Source organism: Dreissena polymorpha, chromosome 6, assembly GCF_020536995.1.
Source record: "Dreissena polymorpha isolate Duluth1 chromosome 6, UMN_Dpol_1.0, whole genome shotgun sequence".
Lineage (NCBI taxonomy): Eukaryota > Metazoa > Mollusca > Bivalvia > Myida > Dreissenidae > Dreissena > Dreissena polymorpha.
In genome coordinates this window covers 45,385,441-45,409,290 of record NC_068360.1, presented here as the reverse complement: position 1 = coordinate 45,409,290, position 23,850 = coordinate 45,385,441, and the positions used below count along the sequence as shown (strand labels likewise).

Genomic DNA, 23,850 nt, shown 5'->3' with positions numbered 1-23,850 from the left:
CAAAAACTCATACGCAAATATACTGAAACATATCATCAATCGAAATACTGAGGACTTTAAGGTTTGGTAAAATTCAAACATGGCATATAACATTTAAAAAATTATCAAACAATACAAAATGTAGGAAGCCAACTTTAAGATGATGATGATGATGATGATGATGATGATGATGATGATGATGATGATGATGATGATGATGATGATGATGATGATGATGATGATGATGATGATGATGATGATGATGATGATGATGATGATGATGATGATGATGATGATGATGATGATGGTTATGATGATGATGATATTGTTGATGATGTCGATTATGATTAGTTTGATGATTATACTGATAACGATGTTAATATTGATTACGATGATGGTGGTGGTATTCATTATTATGCTGTAGATACTGTAGATGATGATAATGATGATGATGGGGATAATGACGATGATGATAATAATGATGATAATGGATGAGTATGATAATATTTATAATACAAATAATAGTCAATACGAACGTATGCATACATTCATGCAAAACATTTCAGAGCTGGATTCAGGAAGGTGATGTGGTCGTAGTTGACAGAGGTTTCCGAGATGCGTCAACTGTTCTCGAAGAACTTGGTGTAACTATGCAGATGCCATCTTTTATGCGAAGGGGGTCTACACAACACACAAGCGAAGAGTGTAACAAGTCGAGGCTTTTCACGAAGGTAAATCTCCGCGCACATTTACTTGATTTATGATTAGATCACAATATAAATGTAATATATTGAGATGCATTTATACCTTTTTGTGAAGAATTATATACTATTTTCAAACTTATTCGATTAACCGATAATTCGCCAATCATTCGATTATTTAATAACACGGGTAAAAGAACTATCTTTTCAATTGTCTATGTGTATAAGTGTATTGTTTTTACAGATACGATGGGTTGTCGAGTCAACCAATGGCAGACATGGACATATTTAGCCAGGACAATGCCTAGCACCCAAGTGCCATTTATTGGTAAAATACTTAATCTAACATTGATAATCATTTCACAAAATAGATAACACATTCTTGCGTTAAAACGTACATGGAGAAAACAGACTGAAACCGTCACGTTATTTACACTTAATACAATCCTACACATATATATTAACATTATTAAAATGTCTTTACAATAATGTGTATATTTATGTAATGAGATTCCTGTTATGCATTTAAGGTGTGAATAGTTATGTGCGAATAGTTGGAGCAATCTGTAACCGCTTCAGACCGGCTATAAGTAGCGGGGACCCTGAACACGACAAAATAGTTGCAGAGAGAATGTTGTATTTGTCAGGGCAGAACAACGATTTACAACAATTCATCTCTGACAACGACATAGAAAAAATTAACCAAGGCATCGTGGAAACCGGTGGACGAACTAGACATTTACTGTCCAATAATGACCGCGGATGAACTTAGATGTCTTATCTTGGGTGTATACACAGTTAAGCTAGCGGCTTCTTATACACAAGAGCACATGTCAAGTGACGGAATATACTCAATTCACAGTTATGTGCACAATAGGAGTTTGCTGTGCTTGAAGTTCCAAAGTAAGCATGTGTCCTGAAAGCAATATCGGTCTTACATACGTTTCAAGGACGGGTCAGTCGATGCATTGTTTTGCAGCTGCCCAGTGGGAGAACGTGTAGTTGGAACATGTGCGCACGTTACAAGTGCGCTGTGGTATTTTTGTTTCCGGCGACACCAATCTGATCAACTGTCAGATGGTCCGAGAAATTGGGCTGAAGACATCTCGGATGCTGCTAACGTGTCGTATTAAATAACCATGTTTGTGGGTTCATATATATAGCCTGCATTATCTGCATTGGTAGCGTTATTTAAAAAAAATGCGTACTTTATTATTTGTAATCATATTTGTTTCAAAAATGAATAGTGATTGTTTCTCACGGCGCTCAACCCAATTCAATATCATTCGTACATCTTATCAGTTTCTGCAGTACATATATAAACGAGTCGGTGTGTATGTCCCGTCGTACTTATTAGTCTAAGGTGTAAAATCATAAACAATTTAAATATTGGTTCCTGCATAGATTATTTAATCATTAATTATGTTTTAATTTAAATATATGTTAGTTAATTACATAAAAAATTATCACTTTCTGTCGGCACACCATAAATCTGTTCTTGAGAAATATACACGAATCTGAACTACATGTATACGTAATATATTATATACAAGGTTATGCAATCAAGATGTGCATACGGAATATGGTATTACAATAGGTCATGATATTACACCGTATGTGTTGTTGTTTTATTAATATGTTCGTTGTTACTTATAGGAATGTAATAGTGTTATTATGATGCGATTTAAAACAATCTTTCAAATGTTATAAAAAAAATTGTGATTGTTTTGCGCAAAAAAAATTGGCGATGTGAAGCAATAATATTGTTTAATATGCATTATATTGTTAATATAATATGACATGTTATACGTGAATTTGATTTATGAATTAAATCATTCATCACATTTTGGATCACCTTAATGCTGATTGAATAAAAAGCGCGGCAATCTGCGTCTATAATATTCGGAGTTGTGACGTTGCCGTAAAAAGCAACGTTAAATGACGTCAAAATTGGGAAATAGTGGGCGTCTTTGTCTCGGGCCGGAGATAACGTCTTTTGAACAAATACATGCATTGAGGATATTTAGAAAAGATGACTCTCTGCACTTCATGTTGATAGTAGGTTGTAAATTATTTGGATAAAGGCAAATAACGACCCTTAACGTCCCTTTTAACGTAACAAATAACAAACTATCGATTTAAATTCGAAATGCAAACGAATCATACCTGAAATATTTTAGTTTATTAAAATTAGTTTGTTCTTTTAGTTTCCCTAATAGTTTTTAAAGATTGCTTGTTTTCTCAAAAAATATTTTCCGATGAAAAATTCAGAAATTAATTCAATAAATTAAGTGCTCCTTATCAGCTACACAATGTCAATTCTCATTGCGAACCTACACTGTCAAACCGTTTATACACTAACCAAATGAAAAAGGTAGTATAATGCAGGTTTTTTGTAATATTATAAAGATAATAACGGTTCAAGACTATCTTTTTGTGCTGCATATATGGTAAAAAAATGCGAGTAGAATATCAACGATTCATCTATACATTTAGTGTGCCCGTTCAAAAAATTCTAACCAACCAAAACCGGTTGAACCTTAAATGTCCGATGCACTCATAATATTTGAAAAATGAGTAGGCATAAAAATCCCTCGTCCCTTAACCCTGCGCCTTATGTCTAAACAAGTTCCCTAAATGAACAAGATATTGCCATTGATCGTGTAACGGGCAATTTAGTATTGTCTTTAAATATTATTATTTCTTTCAAAATAAACTTGATGGGAAAACTTGTTACTGTAGAAATAAGACATATATTCTCAAGGGACGATTCCACAATATTGAGCATGATAGCTACAACACACATGGGATATCATATCGTAGGTGCGGTAGTCGAGTGGTAACAAACTGGTCTACGATTCCATAGGTCCCCGGTTCAATTCCTGGCCGTGGCACTGGACATTTCAGAAATGCTTAAAGTGTTTCCCACCCAACTAGAGATGTACTGGTATGAAACCCAGGTAATTCTCGCGTGTAGATTTCTTGTATCTCCTTACTGTCTCTTCTGCTTGCTGTCTCTTCAGCAAAAAAACAAAGGACCCCATTGGAAATAAGTGCTTGCGTTTTCATGGGTTATCCTTGACTGCAAGGAGGTCTAAAGAAATACATTCATAAATACACACAAAGTGGATACATTTTTGTTAAAGTGTTTGCTATGCCTTTTTGCTGAACTTTTAAAGTTTGTTTCATTGAAGATGGTCAGAAAGATGGGCTGCTGAACAAAAGCAGTATTTTACGGACGCACACATGGCAACCCTATAGCCCAATGTGTAGTGCTTAAGTCTCTTTTGCTACGTTCATTCCATTTCTCAAGGCCTATGAGATGGAAAAACAATCTTCATAAGATAACGATTATTAATGGTCAGAATAATATCACAAGGAAAACGAAACGAACGCAAACTTAAATGCTACATATAAGCCATATGGCATTGGCTATACGTTACATTGTAAACCAATACAGACAAAACAATATTGGAAAAGTCAAGGACAGACAAAACAATTCCAAAAAGAAACTAACTGTCCCATGTACTTCACACAAATTACAAATCCACTGACACTCTTTGAGCTGCAACAATTCTGAATGTCAAAGAAAATTTGAGGGAACGCACATAAAAGTCAGACTTCCAATTACCAAACAGTTGAATGCGCTCCCCACGAGACATTTGAAATATAACGAAGATCCTTCGTTTCGTGAGGAGCGCACGGTGTATCAATGCGCTTGATGGAGATTATGCGCCGACCCGCTTCTGTTACCTGACATTATTAAGACGCGTAAATACATTCTCGACGGATTGTTGATGTACGGTGTATTAAATTAATTATATTAAACAAATTCATCGCTTCCCTTAATATGATCTGCGAATCGTTACACATATGACCTGCAGATTTTCAGTTGTGATGAATGTACATGTTTATCGTAATTTGTGTGGTAACTCACGTTCTTATTGTCACGTTATTAATTGGGACATATAACAATCTCTTGAGGTCCAGAAGACAACATCAGTATTAGTTGAACGCAAGCAGATAGCACTTTTTGCTTTAAACGGACGAATGATGGAGAGATAAGATAACAGAAGGATTCGTTTAAAATTCCTCATTATGATCAACGCGTTGCATTTACTACAAGTTCGCTGGTCTGACAACACGGTGAGAATGCTTTAATTTCGTTTGGCATAAATGTGTTTCTCATTTATTCAAATACAAAAATTAAATATAGATTTCAGCATAATTTTCTTTTTGATTTGGAATATTAGCATATTTAAAATGGTTTTACACAACGTTTTACAAAAGAAGGTCTTAAGTGTCAGCTTTATTTTATATCTGTCGCTGAACAAATGGCTTTTTATATAACCTGTGTTTTTTATAAACAAAATGTTCATTATGTTCAGATTCATAAGTATATTTTATATCGCTTAAAGATTACATTTGGGATTTTAATAAACGGTAGACGCAATGTTTAGGTAATGTTTTTGTATCTTGTTTTAGTGAAACATGCTCCATTTTTGGGACATTGTCTTCGCTTTAGCTAGCTTTAGCTGTGGTAAGTAATATTTCAGAAATAAAACTAACCGTCTTTATATTAACAAGGAAGGTAATTCTGTTCTTGTGCAATCCAGTGTTGATGTTAAATTTATATTTGTTTTAATACTATTGCGTTACAGAGCCTGAATAAATGTATGATTGAGTTTTGATTTAACAGCCACGAGTCATTTTCACACGGACACACTCAAACATAAAGTACATGTATATTTAAGATGAAAATATGACACTTGTCGAATAATCACCTATACCGGGTATTTCACATTTCCCCTTGACTTTTGACTAAAAATTTAGGCCTAGAGACGTGGTTCATGTGTGCGAACACTCTGTCTCAATTCCCATAACGATGTCGTTCTCGATCGAACATATAAATGACGCCTCCTAATTATACATTTTTCGCATATTTCTTAGTCAACTGTTTGTCATGCCTGCACTGCACGGATATCCAGAATCCCCGCCACTGTAAATATGTCACGGCTTGCCAATTAGGGGAGGTAACTATATTTGAGCTTCGTTCTGTATAAACTGGGCTTAATTTATTTTCGTAAAGTGTCGCCACAGCTAATCATGTGCAGTCCGCATAGGCTGATCAGGGACGACTTTTTCCTCCTTAACTGGATTTTCGCCATAAACAGACTTCTTAAATTTTGAATACCATCAAAGCAAACAGATTCGTCCCTGAGCAGCCTGTGCGGACTGCTCATGCTTATCTGGGATGAATCCTTACGCACATCAATAAGGCCCATTTCCGCAGATGGCGGCTGATATTATTATTATTATTACACATATCGATCAAATATAGAAGCTAACAACCACGTTCCGGTGGTTTTGAAAAAAACAACGAATTGCTATGTCCGTTGTATTTTTGTTGTTGTTTACTTCATCATTTCAAAACCGGACATAAAGTGATGTCATACGGAACCCGGTTACAGTTCTACACGGTGCACGATATAAACAGATTTGAATGTCGCATTGTCGTGCTATGTTTCGTTTTGTCGCATTAATACACGTATTGTTTCATTTATAAACAATAACACAATACCAAACAATAAACAACCATTAACGATGATCACGATATCCGTCTTTCAATTTTTGACAGCTGAGCACCTGATCAATCTACTTCTTATCTCAGTGAGCGTACTGTATTTGTTAGAATGCTTTAATTGGTATATTATTATGAAGTTAGAAAAAAAATGTTTGCATAACTAAAAACAGGCAAAGCTGCAACCCATCTATTGAATAAAGTAAAAAAAAACTGGATCCTGCCTAATCCAGGTTCCTCGCTCCCCCATATTCACATATTGATAGGTCCTCAACCAAATATAATATTTTTTGTCTCATTTTGTTTTGAGTCAACATAGCGCATGCATCTAAATTACATGGCGTCAACATCGAGTCAACAAACGAATTCTGAGTATCAAAACACGCACATACATTTAGATATTGTATTGTAGGTTTGTCATATTCACCAGAAAACAAACGTCTTTGGAGATGTGCTGTTTGACCTTGGTTGTATACGCGCATCGGTAGGTCGAGAGCAATTTGTATTGTAAATTCAATCTAATATACTACACAAGTGGTATCCATAAAATAAGTTCATGAATGTTGCTAGTTGGCGAACTTACTTGCGAAATAAAACTTTAAATGTTAAATGTTAAATGTTAAATAAAACTTGTGTTTGAAACGTCATGTTCTTTTTTATTGTTTTGAATGTATAAAGCTTGTTTAGTTTAAAAAACATATCTGAGCAGTCATTTATGTGATTTTATTATATTTTGTATTGACGCCTCATAAACATAACAACGTTTGTTCTATAAAAGAGTATATAGGAAGTTTTAACGTTGAACATGCTTACGATAAACATATTCTTAATAATTTTTATTTGAACTAAAACAATGAGAAGCATCTGATAAATAAATACCACTAAAACGGTTAAATGTTTAATTTCAACAAATGTACGTCGATGTTAACGTCGTTAAATAGTCATTAAAACGCCAACATAACATTCGTATAACGTCGCGACTGCAGGCGTGTTCAAACCGTTCTCATGAGAACAACGCGTGTGACGAATGCTGCAATACAGACTTATGCAATTCGGCTGGATGTGGACATCCCGGTAGGATGGTTTGCGGTTCGTTTAATGAATTTTTGTGTTAACAAAAGATTGTGTCGCTTATAAGTAGGCGTATGGTAAAATACCACAAAACCAAGCGTCTTTGCGGAAGAAATGCATTCACAATTATTAAATGTATTTGGTTTTATTATTTTTATTTGTATTTTATATGCATCTTTTAATTTGTTAGATGTTTCGCTTAAGAAAGTGGTGAATGTACAAAACACGCAAAGAAACGTCTAAAAAGATCATATGTCAAATGTCACATATTAACATAAATGTACTTTGCTATGCAATTCAGGTATTTGTTTTAAACAGGATATCCACAAAATCGCGGTCCAATATGCTACAGTTGTTCATCTCAAACCACCGAACGAAACTGTCATAAAATTGACTTTTGTGGAAGCCACGAGGTACGCCTTTCATATACATTTAGCTCTGTTCAAACTTCAAAATGTGTACTCGAAACTGAAACAACTGAACCGAAATTCTAAAATATCATACAAGTAAGATTATAGTAATGTGCTTCAACCGAAAGACTACACACTTGTTTTACAGGTCCATATCTACATTATAAAGGCTGCGCCGTAGCTAAGATTATTACGCCAGTAATGAATCACGCACTGCGAAATTACTATTGATTATTGATATTGTTTTTATCTGCCTATAATATGTAAGAATCAGCTACACAATATCTTGTTTTTAAGAAGCTGAATTACGAATGTACCAAATGACACATGATGACGTGTAAAACAATATTTAGGTTTTAGGTGCCAGTTTGTATATTGCCTATTTTTAGGTATGCACGATAGACGCAGAACGCGAGTTTGGAGACACTGTTTACACATCTCAGTGCGCCGTTTCGGCGGTAAGTTAATGGAAACACATATTATTGTAAACACTGCTTTCTATGTTGCCGATGTTAGCTAAAATCACGCAATAAGAATCGCACAATCGTCGTCACAGCAAATATGTCATTAATAAACTGATCGATAAAGCAAATATGTCATAAATAAACTGATCGATAAAGCAAATATGTCATTAATAAATTGATCGATAAAGCCTTACTTATTTGAATAAGGAGAAAGGTAGTAAGCTATACGAGTGTACTACGCATGTGTCGCATCCATGTCTTAATTTATTGCACCATACGAGTCAACGCTATAACACGGCATGGTGCATCTTTGTTTTCCCCCAATAAATCCGACATGATCCATAAGCAGTCGCCAATCACAGATGGTTAGCGTGTGGCTATGATATTAGTTAGTGAAAACATCATTTTGAATGATAAATAATCAAATTATAACGAAAAATCAACTTTTCTGGAAAAAAAACACTATCCAATATATATATATATAACAAGGTATTCGGCTCAAAATGACCCGAAAACAGGATGCATCGCTTTGAACAGCCATAACTTCATCAATTATTCAGCGATTTTCACGAACTTGGTCTTATTCAACGCAGAAATGAACTTCCTATCCGGAAATGTACATATCTTGACAAATGCTCGGTCAAATTTTAAGAAATAACACGATACACAACTTGCGTGACGTACCCGTTGTCGATCAGACCCGATCTAAGACTGAAATCTTCACGGAGTAAAGGGAATTTTCCATGCAAAGTTCACGGACCTCGATACCATAATTAAATAAAAGGTAAGAAAAAAACATTCTTACCATTCTTGCCGTCATATTATGCATCAAAGCTAACAGTCCATCGCCCTTTGAAACCTTTCTTTACTAACATTTCAACTGGCCGAAGATTTCATTCATAAATCGGGTCTGATCGTTAACGAGTAGGTCACGCGAGTTGTTTATCGTGCTATTTCTTAGAATTTGACCAAGCATTTGTAGAAATATTACAGATATGTACATTTCCAGAAACTTTATGGAAATCGCTGCACAATTTATGAAGTTATAGCTTTTCAAAGTATTGCACTCTGTTTTCGGGTGATTTTGAGTTGGATACCTAGTTATGTATATATGTGATTTTTTTTTCAGAAAAGTTGATCGTTCGTTATAATTTGATTATTTATCATTCAAAATGATGTTTTCTCTAATTAATATCATAGCCACATGCTAACCACCTGTGTCGCCAATATTTCAAACTTAAACGAACGCATATTTAATTTAGGTAAAGTTGATGTATTACATTTTTATAATAATTCGACAGGTAATGTTACTTCAAGCAGAGAAATATTTGCCTTTGAGACATCAACATGTTTGGCCGTGTATATACCGTCGTTTCGTTTTCCGTTTTGCATTCATCACAACAAAACATGAAAATCAACGCGTATTTAACGCGAGTTAGCTATGTCGTGGCCACGAGATAGAAAAAAGAGGAGTGCAAAACTAAATAAAAGAGGAGTGCAATTAAAAAAGAGCGGTGCAGTAAATAAAGGAAGGGTGCATAAAACAAAAGAGGAGAGAATAGTATTATTATTATTAGTAGTAGTAGTAGTAGTAGTAGTAGTAGTAGTAGTAGTAGTAGTAGTAGTAGTAGTAGTAGTAGTAGTAGTAGTAGTAGCAACAGCAGCAACAACAACAACAGCAGCAGCAGTAGTAGTAGTAGTAGTAATAGTAGTACTAATAGTAGTATGTTATGTTATATCAGAGCCTTGCCTTTAGGACGTTTTCATTGACTGATTAATTTGAGGGAACAAGATAGTATTTGATTGGCTGACTAACTCGTGGCCACGAGTTAGCTAAGTCGGGATCTCGAGATCTCGAAATTCTCTTCTCTTTTGGTTAATGCACCCTTCATTTATTTACTGCACCGCTTTTGTTTAATTGCACTCCTCTTTTATTTAGTTTTGCACTCTTCTGTTTTTCTACTAAGTTACTAAGTCGTGGCCACGAGATAGAAAAAAGAGGAGTGCAATTAAAGAGGAGTGAATGCCACCTCTATGCCACCGTACATATTAGTTCATATTCCGGGTTTCTAATAACCAAAACAAAAACAAAATATGAAAACAAAATTAACTTCTTCTTGTATCGTTGTTCGTTTTACTAATTATAAAACAAATCACGAAATGTATTTTCCTGTCCATATTTCGTTTCAATCTTTATACAACGAAAACCAATGTTTAAAACTTGAAACGGATTGTTTGGTCCCGTTAATCGTTCTTGGTGTGATATGACGGTAAACGAAAAACTAGTTGCGCTGTGCAAAGATCTATAAATAAACATGTTTATTTACATGTTAAATGGAAAGTGTCGCACAGTTTTGAAAACATGGCGGAACTTTATGTTCACGATGATCTTATTTATATTCTCACTGATAATGATTATTCAAACTCCTGCATTTTTAAAGCTTGAGAGACATATAAATATTATTTCAAGGCTACCACTATACTAAATTTCTAAAAACAGATAATCTCAGAATGAACAGGTGTACAACCATTTGTCTATTTCATAAACGTTAACCAGAGGGGGTAATCACGTGAAAGTCAAGATTGCGACGTCCATACCGAGACAGTTATTTTTCGCCGTTTTATATCCTTTATTACTTCTGTTTATTTTTTAAATGACGCTCACTTTCCAGCGATATCAGTAAAAAGGTGATAAGCGTTTATTTCGTAGTTAAATTCGCTTTAAATATCGACTTTACTCCCCGCAAATTTTCTTAGTGGAGCCCTAATTAGGTCATCCCGCTTTGAAATTTCGCACCGAGTAAAGTCGAGTTATAGAGCGAATATTACTATGAAATAAAAGCCAGTAACTTTCATCCTAATATGGCTGGAAAGTGAGCGAAATAATAATAAAAATAATACAAGTAATAAAGGGTATAAAACAACGAAAAATACCTGCCTTGGCATGGACGTCGCCATCTTGTTTGTCACGTGATTACCCCCTCTGTTATCGTAATAAGCCGAACTCATAGGTTTCAAACGTGCATTCCCATACCCTGCCATATTTTTTTAACGAAGTGCACACGTTGTTTGATGACTGAACCAACACGAAACAACATACAGGTGAATTAAAATAAAGTTAAACCAGTTTCCATTTTTAAGAATGAATAGTTATAATAGAATAAGTTATACACTTTTTAAATTAAGATTCACCCTACAATGTAACGTGTTTGAGTATTCCAGTAGGAAGCTCAGTATACAATGTGGTTATTGACACAGATGTATAACGATAAAAATGCGAGTGTTTATTAATAATTAAATTAATATTGAAGTATTGTGAAGAGCACAAGACGGATGTTGCAGCAATTATCGGCAGGTCTGTGTTGGATGATACGAGGTCAATAACGGAAACCACTTGCCGCCGATGTTGCGATCAAGATCTTTGCAACAGTTATTGTGGTAAGTTCTTATTTACTTATTCCATAATTGAAAATTGTTGATCCTGTTGTTTAGTCCGGTGTCACCTTATTTCGCACTACGACTGATCCGTTATTAATATAATAACAATAATTATTGTTATTGTTTATTATTATTATTATTATTATTATTATTATTATTAACAATATACAATTGATAATTTAGGCCATATTGGACAAATTGCATTTTTAAGTTATTGCCTTTTTAATATAGAAAATATTTTTAAAACGAGATATTTCTATATAAATAATGCATTTTCCCTCTAATCTTGATCAAGTTTGCAGCACAGGATGAAATCCCGTACTATATATATATATATATATATATATATATATATATATATATATATATATATATATATATATATATATATATATATATATATATATATATATATATATATTTATATATATAACAATTTTTGACGAATCAACTACGCACCGGTTGTTTTCGAAAGCTAATAAAAGAATTTATCAGGAAAAATTAACATCAGTACCATTGATCCAGCAGTATTTTGATATTTTTTAATGACGATATTTAAGAATAACAAATTTTTATATTATTTTTTTTTATAAATGTTTGCCATCATTTTGAACAACTGATGCATGTATCAACACAACGCAAATGAAAGCTCGAGACTTCAAGACTACGCCATTGAAGATCGACATCGCCACACCACGCGTTTCACAACGAATTGAAGACGGTAATTCGTCAACATAAAATGCATAAGGGACATCTTTGTGTTTCGCTCTCAAAGTGAAATACGTGGTCCTTTATTATTAAAAAATATCAGCGCCTGAGAATCTTTGAAGGACAAAAAGTGACGCAGCACTGGATAAAATGCTTATGATGTTAAACATCATAGAGTTGATGCAGTGGCTCATGTTATTGACATGCGCATATAACGCATCCGAAGTCAACTTTAACTTCGGCATCTAAGCCATCAAGGTAAAAACTCCTATAGTTAATACCTTGTAAGCATAATGACCAATAGAAGATCTTAATGTCCAGAGACAAATTATGACGCTGGAACCAACAACAACAAAACAAACAACAACGCAAACAACGACAACGATGATTGAAACGAAAACGACAATGGGCGATGCAATATAAACCTTTGAAAACAGAATCTGAAACACCAAACTATTGCGAAGTGCCATGGACGAGTTGACAATCTGCTAATCTTCTTGACGGCGGAAGTGACAAACCCGACTTTAAAGCAACACCGTATTGACATTTACATTGTATAACAATACCTTCTGTTATTTATTTCAGCAGAGACGTTCGTCAAGATCTTATTGTTATCCGCAGATTTTTCATCATACCTGTGTTTATATCAACGATGTTTTTATGTACTTCGTATTTCAATAGTTATTATTATTTTTTTTACATCATAAAATATTTTTAAAAATCAAATTCAAGGGAAAGGTTGTGTGTAACGTAACGATTTTTTGGCATCATGGAATAAATATAATAATCGATTTTTTTATAAACGCAATAACTCATTTCATACATTCTTCAAAAGGCAATCACGCCTGGACCATCAACTCATTGCCTCGGGTATAAAACGTCAACAAGTTTCGGACATTCCTGGTGTTATATTATACTTGATGAATCATTGTTTAAATACGTATCATAATAAGCGTCAAAACATCGGTCAATTCCGTATGTATTCGTTATTTGTCCGTTTCATACGTATTTGACGTTGCAATTGTTAGACACGTGACTTTGCATACGGCCCGTCAGAATTTGCACATGTTACAATCAACTGTGTCATTGTTTATATCTGTATTTTGTTTAAGGTAACTAGACAGTACCATGCACACAACCGGACATTGCGGTCAAACAATATGTTTTTTCATGGGGCGAGAGGCCGCCGCATTTAACTTGTAATTCCGAATGTTTTACGAACATTGGAAAACGTTATGTTAGAATTAAATCAACAGAAAAAATCGCTATGAACACTGAAATGGAGATGTGTACGTTTATTAAGTTTCAAAGACTACGTGACAACATATTTTACCTTGACATAACATTTACCTGTGATTATTATCATGAGACATATGTATACCAGCTCTCGTTTGACCTTTTGCCTGACAGTACGTTCTATTTCCATAAAGGTAACGAACTGTTCCTTCGGTTTGACACACCATCTTGAATAGATAAACATTGTAGCAAGTTGTTTCAACATAATTATGCCACTGACTGAAGAAGTGAGACAACAACAATTTCAGGATTCCAATACAACACAACACAAAAAACAATGAAAAAAACCTAACCACCAAATAAGCACTTCAGATCATGTCATATTAAAACAAAAGATCTAGTCAATCTTTAAAAAAATTACAGAACCGTTTAAAGACTGCCAGGATGTAAAAAGATTCACCACCACCAGCGGTGCGTACACAGTCAGACCAGAAGGGACTAATGAAAACATTGAAGTGTACTGTGACATGACAACAGACGGAGGGGGATGGACGGTATTAACTAAAGTTGCTGCTGTTGAACTACTTATTATTATACTCCTCATAATCTACTGCCAATTCTTCTACTACTACTAAACAACAACAACAACAACAACAACAACAACAACTACTACTACTACTTATACTACTACTACTACTACTACTACTGCTACTGCTACTACTACTACTACTACTACTACTACTACTACTACTACTACTACTACTACTACTACTTCTACTACTACTACTAGGACTACTATTACTACTGCTTAGTAAACTTCTATTTCTGATATTTTACCATTATATATTGTCATACATTTTCATTACAAGGACGCTGTTTATATTTTTACAAATGTTTGACGTTAAGTAATTTTTGGGTTAGTGTCTAGTTAAAGAGGACGAATACACATACAGACTGGGAAAATACTTTAATGAAAACTAATACACTAATACTTTTTAATATCAGGTCTTTCAGCGTCGTGTAAATGGATCTGTGGATTTCTATCAGAATTTCTCTTCCTACGAAAACGGCTTTGGAAGCGTTCGTGGAGAATACTGGCTTGGTAAGTTATTTATCGATTTGTTATTGATCAATATTTCGAAAAAGCAATTATTTTGTGTTTATTAACATTAAGTTCAACCGATGGAGCTTACTTCCTCTCCCACTAATAAAATGTAAACGCACTGTTAAAATCAATATAGGCAATTTACATTTACACAATTTCGCGATTGATTCCTTCTTAAATGCACGTCAATAACTAGTTATCAACGTTCTATGTAAAAGTTAACTTATTCAAATAGAGTCCGATTATAAGACTTCCATCTTCAAAGCGTTTTTCTTGCCTTTCCGATGAATCAATTTTTGCAAGCCTGATTTCGTTTAAAAGATGGACCTGTCCTCTTCCAATAATTGCGATCAAAAAGATACCTTCTCAGTACTTATAAGAAAGTGAAATTCGCACAAATGAAAGCAGCCTCGAAAAACAGGGATTCGGCAGTGAGATTTCGACATATGCGCAGCTAAACGCACCAAAAAATTCATCTATAAACGTTGTGTTAATGCACGAAAATGTTGCATACACAAATAGAATATGAAAAAAAAACATAAAAAACATGGGTACGATCGCTAGATGGCTTTTAAACCAGAGAAGAAATGAACTCTTAAGAATTTGACTATCATTTCGAACACGGAGGGATGCACAGTGTTTAAGTGGACTTAACCTTCAATGGAAACGTACTTTTTGAGATCATGGAAAAACGCGTATACAGCATTATTTACCTATTTGTACCAAGCATGTAGCATTTCAGGTCGATCTTATAACTAGAAATACAGCAAACACGCATTTTAGTCTGTCACACGATCAGCCATTGACTTGCGTTATCTGTGCTTGGATTTCACATTATCATATTAATCACACGTTTTAACGCTAAAAGTAATGTAAAATGAACCTTGGATACAACAAGCGACCAATTAAAAAACACCCATTTTCATTAAAAAAACATGAAACAAAACACCGGTAAACGTTAAACTAAGAATACTTCGGATTTAACATGTGTAAGTTTAGCAATAAAATGATACTCTAGTAATTAGTGTTATATAACAGCCTTTACATTTGACACGAATAATTTTGTATGGCCTTTAAACAATGAAAAAATTAAAATCTTTGACCAATTTTCTTTTCTGGTATCAAATTATAATGTATAATGCTAATCACGTTACGAACAAGATGGCGAAGTCCATGCCGAGACTGGTATTTTTCGCCGTTTTACATATCAGCAAGAAAGTGATAGGCGTTAATTTCGTATTAATATTCGCTCTTTATCTCGACTTCACTCGCTGCGAATTTTCTTAGCGGGAGCTGTAATTTGTGACACGCTAAGAAATTTCGCAGCGAGTAAAGTCGTGATATAGAGCTAATATTAATAAGCTTTAAACGCCAGTCACTTTCTTGCCGATATAGCTGGAAAGAGAGCGGCATTTTAACAATTAAAAAAATAATGAAGGGTAAAAAACGGCGAAAAATACCTGTCTCGAAATGTACGTCGACATCTTGTTTGTCGCGTGATTACCCACCTCTGACACTAAATGAGCAAGCCTTAAAGGAATGTAATCAACTGCTGTCTATATTAGGAAAATTTAAACTCGATCTAAACACTATGTTGTTACTTGTTGGTACTTTAGTTGTACCTAAAATAACCTACGGTTGCGGAGTTTGGGGGAGGGGGGGTCGATAAAAACAATCAGGTTTACAAAATACATCTCAGCTTCTGTAAATATATATAAGTTGTGCACCAAAAGTCATCAAATGCAGTCGTCTTAGGCGAATTAACGAATAAAGACGTTAGCTGCTTTTTGTTATCTGATTAGAGAGGGCTCTTCAATTCTGGTGCAAAATTGTAATTTCACCAAATTCACTGAAAAATACGATTTATTTATGATAAGATTTTCTCTTTGCACACACTTATGTAAAACTATGCTGGACAAAAGCTATTAAAAACCTTATTGAAAATTTAGGCTTTTGTTAAATATTAAAAGGAAACTTTAAAATAACAGACCAGTGTGTTAATTCAAACAACGGCTTCGAAATCAATACGTCCAGTCAACGTCTGATGTAATAATTCGCAGAGAAAATTTAATGATTTGATGAGTTAAAAAAAAGGATTATGCATTTGAAAAATAATTTAAAAGTGCGGATATTGATTGTCATTGAAAAGCTCTGACAAGATAAAGACGATCTCACTCATTAAACATTGAATCTGGTAGATACAATAATATTGCTGCATACAACACGAAATGTAAACTTTGTAGCAGTTTCAACATGGTTGAATTAGAATATCACATATTATGTATATGTACGCGTTATCAAGATTTAAGAATAAAGTACAAAATTAACACATTTTTGTTCAACATCAACAAGTTCATATCTCTGATATCCAGTACTAACACTAGACAATCGATAAAAATATTTTGTCAACAATTCTATTTTAAAACGTTATGAGCACCTTAGTAGTTAGCCACTATGTTTCTTCTTTATAAAACGTTCGAGGTAAATCTATCTACTTATGTGAAATGCTTTTGTTTAGTATTTCATCTGTGTCGTCGTCTTGGTGTATATTATACAGGTATGTTTCCAAAAGCCTGTATTTGCTCATTATACAAATAAACTGAAACTGTTATAACAGTAAAGTGTAATTTTAGAAATGATATTAATATTCTTCAGGTTTGAAGTACATACATGCTTTAACATCCAACGGCAAATCAGAACTGCGGATCGACTTGATGGCAGCTACTGGATCCATGGTTTATGAAGTGTTTTCTAACTTTCACGTGTCGTCATCACCTAATTACACGATGAATGCTGGCGATGGTCACGGAACTGCTGGTAAGACGGCACTTAATTACTACTACTATTTCAAAAAGTTTAGTATTTCAGTCGTATTTCAAATGTTGTTCTTTCGCACAAAGAATATATTTATTTTATTTCTTGACTGGGTTCGGAAATGTTACTAAATGTATAGTTCCATGGCGAGAGAAAGTGTTATATAATTGTATATAAAATTTCAACAGGCGACGCGCTATGGATGGTCAGAAGAAATCCATTTTCAACGTATGACCACGAAAACAACAACCATGACTGTGCTGTGCATGGCCACGGAGGCTGGTGGTACGACTATTGTACATCGGCTAATCTAAATGGATTTTACCTACCGCCTGGAACAGAAACTTGCATCAGTTGTACTGGTATTTTTTACGTTGGATTTATGCAAGATCCGGTCCATTCATCGAAACATCTAGCGTTGAAAGAGACAAAAATGATGTTAAGAAGAATATAATGTGAACCGGTATTTACTGCGTGTAACGTAAAGAATATTTGATCTTACATCTTACCATGTATTACATACAACCGTCTAGTGTTAAATTGGTATATAAATAGTCACTTTTGGTATTAGAGTGCATGACAGTCCACGATAGACAACCGACCAGGCATGCCACACTTACTTGCTCGTTGTGAGCAAGGCCGTTAGTCCTTGCTTTGAGGTTGTAAAGATCTTGTACATTACGAATATTGGGAAGCGCTTGTGTTAAAAATGTATCAACAAAAGTAAATCGCAATCGAAACTGAAATTGACCTGTCTACGTTTATTGTGTATCAATGATTACGTGACACTGCGGTTTTGTACAAAACATTTTACGATATGTTTGTAAGACAATAAAACTTTACCGGTTAACTTATGTAATAAATCAGTTGCAAATCTTTTAGAAGTAAAGTAGAAATTCAATATTTTGTGTACACTTGATGATCATAATAAAAGTGAAGTTTTGTATTGTTCATCGTTTATTGTTCATTATTATATTAAATTATACGTACATATATTTCGTCGCCGTGTCGGCGATAATTTAAATATCATTTAACTAGGAATCAAAATAAGTTAGCTTTATTTTACAAGTTTAGTTTATTCACGGTATCTAAGGCAATCCATTTATTCGCATTCGTTTTGTTTCAGATAAGATCGGATCGCTTGAACACTTCAATCACTGTTGGTAAATATCAGTAAAAACGTTTGTTTTTGGGGCGATTGCCTTCTGCAATTCGCCCCATAGGTAACATAATATACGTATACCGAAGAATGTAGTCCGTTACTGCATTTAACCACTTTGCATCCAGATTCTGCATTCGCAAGCAAAATAGCTCCGATGAGCGCGTTCCATCCATGGAAACGTATTTTCACTGTGGCATTAGCACAAGAGTAACACGCAGTCCTCATGGAAGGTGTATACAGCGACGAAATATCGGTTCAATACTGAACTATCTACACTTAACCGATACAGCGCATTTATGTTCTTTCATTTTAAGAAATTAACTGCGACAAAATTTAATTACCACGCGCTACATTTTTTACTGTCAAAGTAAACATCTCAATTTTCTGTTCGCTACAAAGTTTTTATATGACAATACGCCCGTGCTTTTCATGCCAGTTTTGAACGTTTTCCTTACACACGAAATACATGTTGTGGTTTTAACTTTCACAGCAGCTAATTAAATTGCTTTTATGCTTATATATATATATATATATATATATATATATATATATATATATATATATATATATATATATATATATATATATATATATATATATATATATATATATATATATATATATATATATATATATGAATAATAATTGAATCTACATGATGTATAAAAACCTTATGACCATGTTTGTCTTCACGAAATCTCAGATACATATAACACTAAGTCAGAGTAAAAACCTAGGTCACCAGTTCAAATGATTATAATCAACATTTTATTCACAAACGTTTCGCAGATATGAATTGACACGTACGACAATAACTTGTTTTAAAAAGCAGCATTTACTTTTAACCCCAATAGCTAAATCATATATAATGTTGACAGCCTGTCCCCTTTCTTAATTCCATCTGTTTTATTCAACAAAGGTGATTGGTTGGCATCACGGTGTATAGTTTATTTACGACCACACAATTTGAGCAAAATCTCCCCAACAGTACTTTCAGTACTTTGATTATTTATTGTTTTAATTTCGTAGCGCATTCGATATTCTCCTAAATTATCCTCAACCATGATCGATAATAAATCTGAATGCAGCGATTTATAATAAAAATTAGTTGTGATTTGCTTAACACGGCATTTTAAGTGTATTATTATTTACAAAATGTTCAAATTCTGTTGAATTGAACTAACTTGTGTTGAACAATATGTACATTGTATTGTTAAATAAAAAACAACAACCTAAAAACTATCGTGAAACACTATACTGAACACATTACATTTATAGAAATTAATCCAATACCAAAGTTTTTGTGTTGAGGTGAATCGCAAATCTTATCCCATTTTACTGGCACTGTGGAGTGCAGAATATGGCATTTGTCAAAACATAAACAGCTTAATGCTGCGTTTACACTATGTTACCGGCGTTGCCATGCCAAAATTTTAAACTTACAACAAATTTGCCACGGCAGCCACGGCGGAAATGAGAAACGTGATAGAACTTTTTAAACGCAACAAAAATTGACAGTACGTAGCAGGCCGTAACAGAACCTGAAAAGGGTCCGTACTCTGACGGGAATCCTATTTATTCCCCGACAAGTTAAGCTTCAATCAAGTTTTCTTACGTTTTATTTCCGTTTTTCAATATTACCACGGCAAGCTAGGATAATTGACAGCCGATTTGCTACGCGTTTATTCCGACCCGTTACGGTGTGTTACGTTTTGCAGGCAGATGCGTTACGGCCAGTTGAGTTGTTGTACGGTCTGACACGATTCGCGCGGTCTGCAGATGAGTTTATAAAAACCGTGCTATTCAAAATCATCGTCTATTAAGATGAAGTATGGAATGTCCTGATTCTGGTCATCGTTTAGAAGAGGGCATGTTGGCGGGAACCCTATTCCAGACTGTTCAAGAACTTCACAAAGTCCGGAGTCATTATAGATTTGGGCGTCATACATATGTCCAAATCCACCGGCTTCAATCGATATGAAACGATACTGGGCATCAACTATTGCAAAGAGATGGATACTGTAAAATCCATTATAGTTGTGGTACAGGGAACCTGTGTTTGGTGGCTTGCTGATAGCAACATGCTTCCAGTCTAGAGCCTAAACTGCATTTGGCACATTCCACTTGTCTTCAAATTCCTGTGAGAAAGATCGCCACCGATCGGGTGTCACAGGAACGGTGAACACTTTGCCTTTGTAGGCCTGGACAATAGCGCTGCATACTTCAGGAACCATTTGACAAAGTGCTGCCTTACTGCATCGAAACGCATAGGAGAGTAATTGGCCCCTGTAGCCAAATGCCTCAGAGTCAGTGCCAGTTTCAATCAAGGTGTAGGGGCATAGCGAAACTTCTTATCTTGTCGTGAGATGACTTGAGATATCCTTTCAAGAATCTCGTCGAATAGTTCGCGGGGCATTCTCAGCTCAGATAATTCTGAAAGATGCTGATATCTTCGTTGCTGAGTTCCTTGGTAAAAAATGCATCAAAGTGCCTTTACTGCTGCCTTCTAGCTTCTGATAGCAATGGTTGAACCCACAGGGACCTTGGTCTTTTCCCGGACTGTTGTGCTTTTTTTAGCTCTTTACAACGCAAATATTGTATTAATGCTGCAAATAGGCAGACAAAAACACAAAATCATCCTCGTCGTGCACATGCATGCATCTGGAATTATTTTGTTATAATAAATACTGTTGCTTGATAGTTTTCTTTTATATCGGGGCACAATCGTGCCCGAAACCTCTCGGATGTCCACGTTTGATCCGCAAGGTACCTTGACAGAACGTAACAAATGAATTACAAACTTGAAGAACGTATCAGACCTGCATGACAAATGCACAAAACTTGCGGGAACTTAACAGAATGCATCATACCTTGAAGCAACATTTATACATCCGTGACGGACCGTGGATGAAAATTCAGCGCACCGTCAAAGGGCCGCGTGTTCGCTTCGACGGCACGTCACGGATACCTTGATTAACCTTGAGGAAACATAGCACAACCCAGCAAACCTTGGATTAAATGTAAAAAATTGCAACAGTCACACGGCGTGATACGTTTCGGACAAACGGGACTGCCGTGGCTGCCGGGAACGTAATGTAAACGCAGCATTACATAAAATAGTATGTATTTTTCATTATTATTTTCAACATCGACACACAGCGCGAAAATTGCAGAAGTGGATAAATTTCCATTCACCATCAACATGAACTATGGATTTATTTACAAGCCATGGTATGCAATTTAATCGAGAGATGATGTTCAAGAAAAATGAAAGCAGTATTGCCGACAGGCTCAATAGAGCAGTGGAACTGCTTAAATGAGCATATTTAATCATAGTATCAACATTATTTCTGCTGCATTTATAGCCATGCTAATGTGTATTTCAAATATGCAATTATGCAAATGTAAATGATGATACGTCAAAGTTAATGCTTCAATCGTTTAAAACGTCTTCACCGTGATATGTGTATTATGATGACTACTTACTAATAATACAACCTTCTGTAAGATTAAGTAATGAATGTCCATTTCCATTTTGTTTCAGATGAAATGCGAATCATCAGAAATATTCTTAAGTGTGTGTACAGTTTAGGTTCAGTGCAGTTATTCTGGTGGGTTTTCAAAGGATCCCCTGAATAAAATATAGGGAGTGATGAACACGTTTATGTTTTTAAATAGGAAATATAAGTTGTGTAACAAATAGCAAATAGCACAGCCCTTGTGTTAACTAAGTAATTTTCTTTATGCATCATCCAGACATGAGTGTTTTTCTTTGCAGACTCTTCGGCAAATATTAATCAGTAAAATCTGTTTTTATCGATAACTTGGCAACTAAAATTAGTTCACAAAATGAAATATGGCATAATTATGCTGTTAAGGGACGATTTTGGACCATAAAGTGTCTGATTGTAACGTTTTTGCGACTCTCTGGTCCTTATCAGTCGGGTCGAAGTCGAACATTCTTCGGCAACAAAATTTTAACAGTTTGGTAAACTATGGCCACTCATTCGACATGTGATTATAAAAAGCGTTCCGTGCGGCCTAACTATTAAATTTAAACTTCGAGCTGATCCTGCAGAATGTAGAATGACAACAAAGCGCTTCACGAATATGACAAGTGGAATATATCTGAGAAAGAATGTAACAAATCAATCAATCAATTTGTATATGGAAGGTAATTTCCGCCAGTACATGCATGCTGTTAAATGACATTCTTATTTTAATACAGAACATGCATGCTGTTAAATGGCATTCTCATTTTAACTACTGGCATATCGTCGCAGTCGTTCTCAAACCTCGTAGCTCCAAAATTCTCATTTTTTTTTAAATCTTTTCCGAATATATGAAGTCTGGCGTATGTTTTGGGCTATATCTCGTAGCTCTACGCCAATCAGAGCCCATGAAAAAGCCACGTGACGAAATGTTTAGCTTGATTGTTGGCTTTTATTGTCGGGGAAAAGTCCTAGCAACTGTAGAAAAACATGAAATTGTGTTTGAATTACTACCTGCGAGGAAGACAAACAAGCTTGGTTTGCAAGATAAACCGTTTCGGTTGTATTCTAGGAAATTTCAACTAAAACGGACCAAATATGACCACCTACAAGAGATCAAGAACGTTCTTCCCATATATTACCACAAGTTTAATGATGATCTTCCTGTCAGTTAAACGTAAAATATTAGATGTGATTCCGTAATCTCTCTGCTAACAGGTAGACAATTATTAGTTTCTGGTGTAAGCAAGACTAGTTATGCAAATTGTTATATCCACGTACATTTTTAAATTAAGTGTGAATATTTTTGAATATTATCTACCTATCAATTTATGAGTTTATAATTAATTATATATCTGAAAAATATTGTGAAATGCAAAATAGCATAACTTCTATTTTTCATGTTTTAATGTGCTTGGAGTTGAAGGAGCAGTTGACGAGCTATAAAGTTGTATGATTATGATACGAAATAGCAAGGTTACCAGTTTCATTAGAAAATAATTATTCACTCACATGTAATTATGTCTTCCGATATTTTCGGGAGACATTTTAGTTTGCCCTCGATGTCCGCCTGTCTGTCTGTCTGCAATATCTTGTCCGCTCCACATCTCGTATACCCTTGGTCCAATTTTAATGAAACTTCATATAAGTGATCTGTATGAAGTCTAGTTGTGCATATTGTCACATATTT

At 34.7% G+C, this 23,850-nt stretch overlaps 1 protein-coding gene and 1 long non-coding RNA gene across 2 annotated transcripts in view; one reads left to right on the top strand and one right to left on the bottom strand.

Moving 5' to 3' along the window:
* Positions 1-23,850, bottom strand: part of LOC127834024 (uncharacterized) — a 166,681-nt gene that overhangs the window by 103,234 nt on the left and 39,597 nt on the right. The window lies entirely within an intron of this gene.
* LOC127834022 (angiopoietin-related protein 2-like) lies at positions 4,792-18,458 on the top strand. The gene is made up of 12 exons (XM_052359577.1): positions 4,792-4,826; positions 5,166-5,220; positions 5,631-5,713; positions 6,674-6,745; positions 7,248-7,335; positions 7,651-7,745; positions 8,132-8,200; positions 11,518-11,644; positions 14,012-14,142; positions 14,594-14,690; positions 17,349-17,510; positions 17,696-18,458. The coding sequence occupies exons 2-12, from the start codon at positions 5,172-5,174 to the stop codon at positions 17,959-17,961; spliced, it is 1,239 nt and encodes a 412-aa protein (XP_052215537.1). The 5' UTR covers positions 4,792-4,826; positions 5,166-5,171; the 3' UTR covers positions 17,962-18,458.

Bases quoted from the DNA above. Each gene is read 5' to 3' on its own strand.
- LOC127834022 (XM_052359577.1), top strand. From the start codon at position 5,172: ATGCTCCATTTTTGGGACATTGTCTTCGCTTTAGCTAGCTTTAGCTGT. The intron at 11,645-14,011 runs GTAAGTTCTTAT...AAAAAATTACAG, and splicing joins TCTTTGCAACAGTTATTGTG to AACCGTTTAAAGACTGCCAG. The intron at 14,691-17,348 runs GTAAGTTATTTA...AATATTCTTCAG, and splicing joins TCGTGGAGAATACTGGCTTG to GTTTGAAGTACATACATGCT.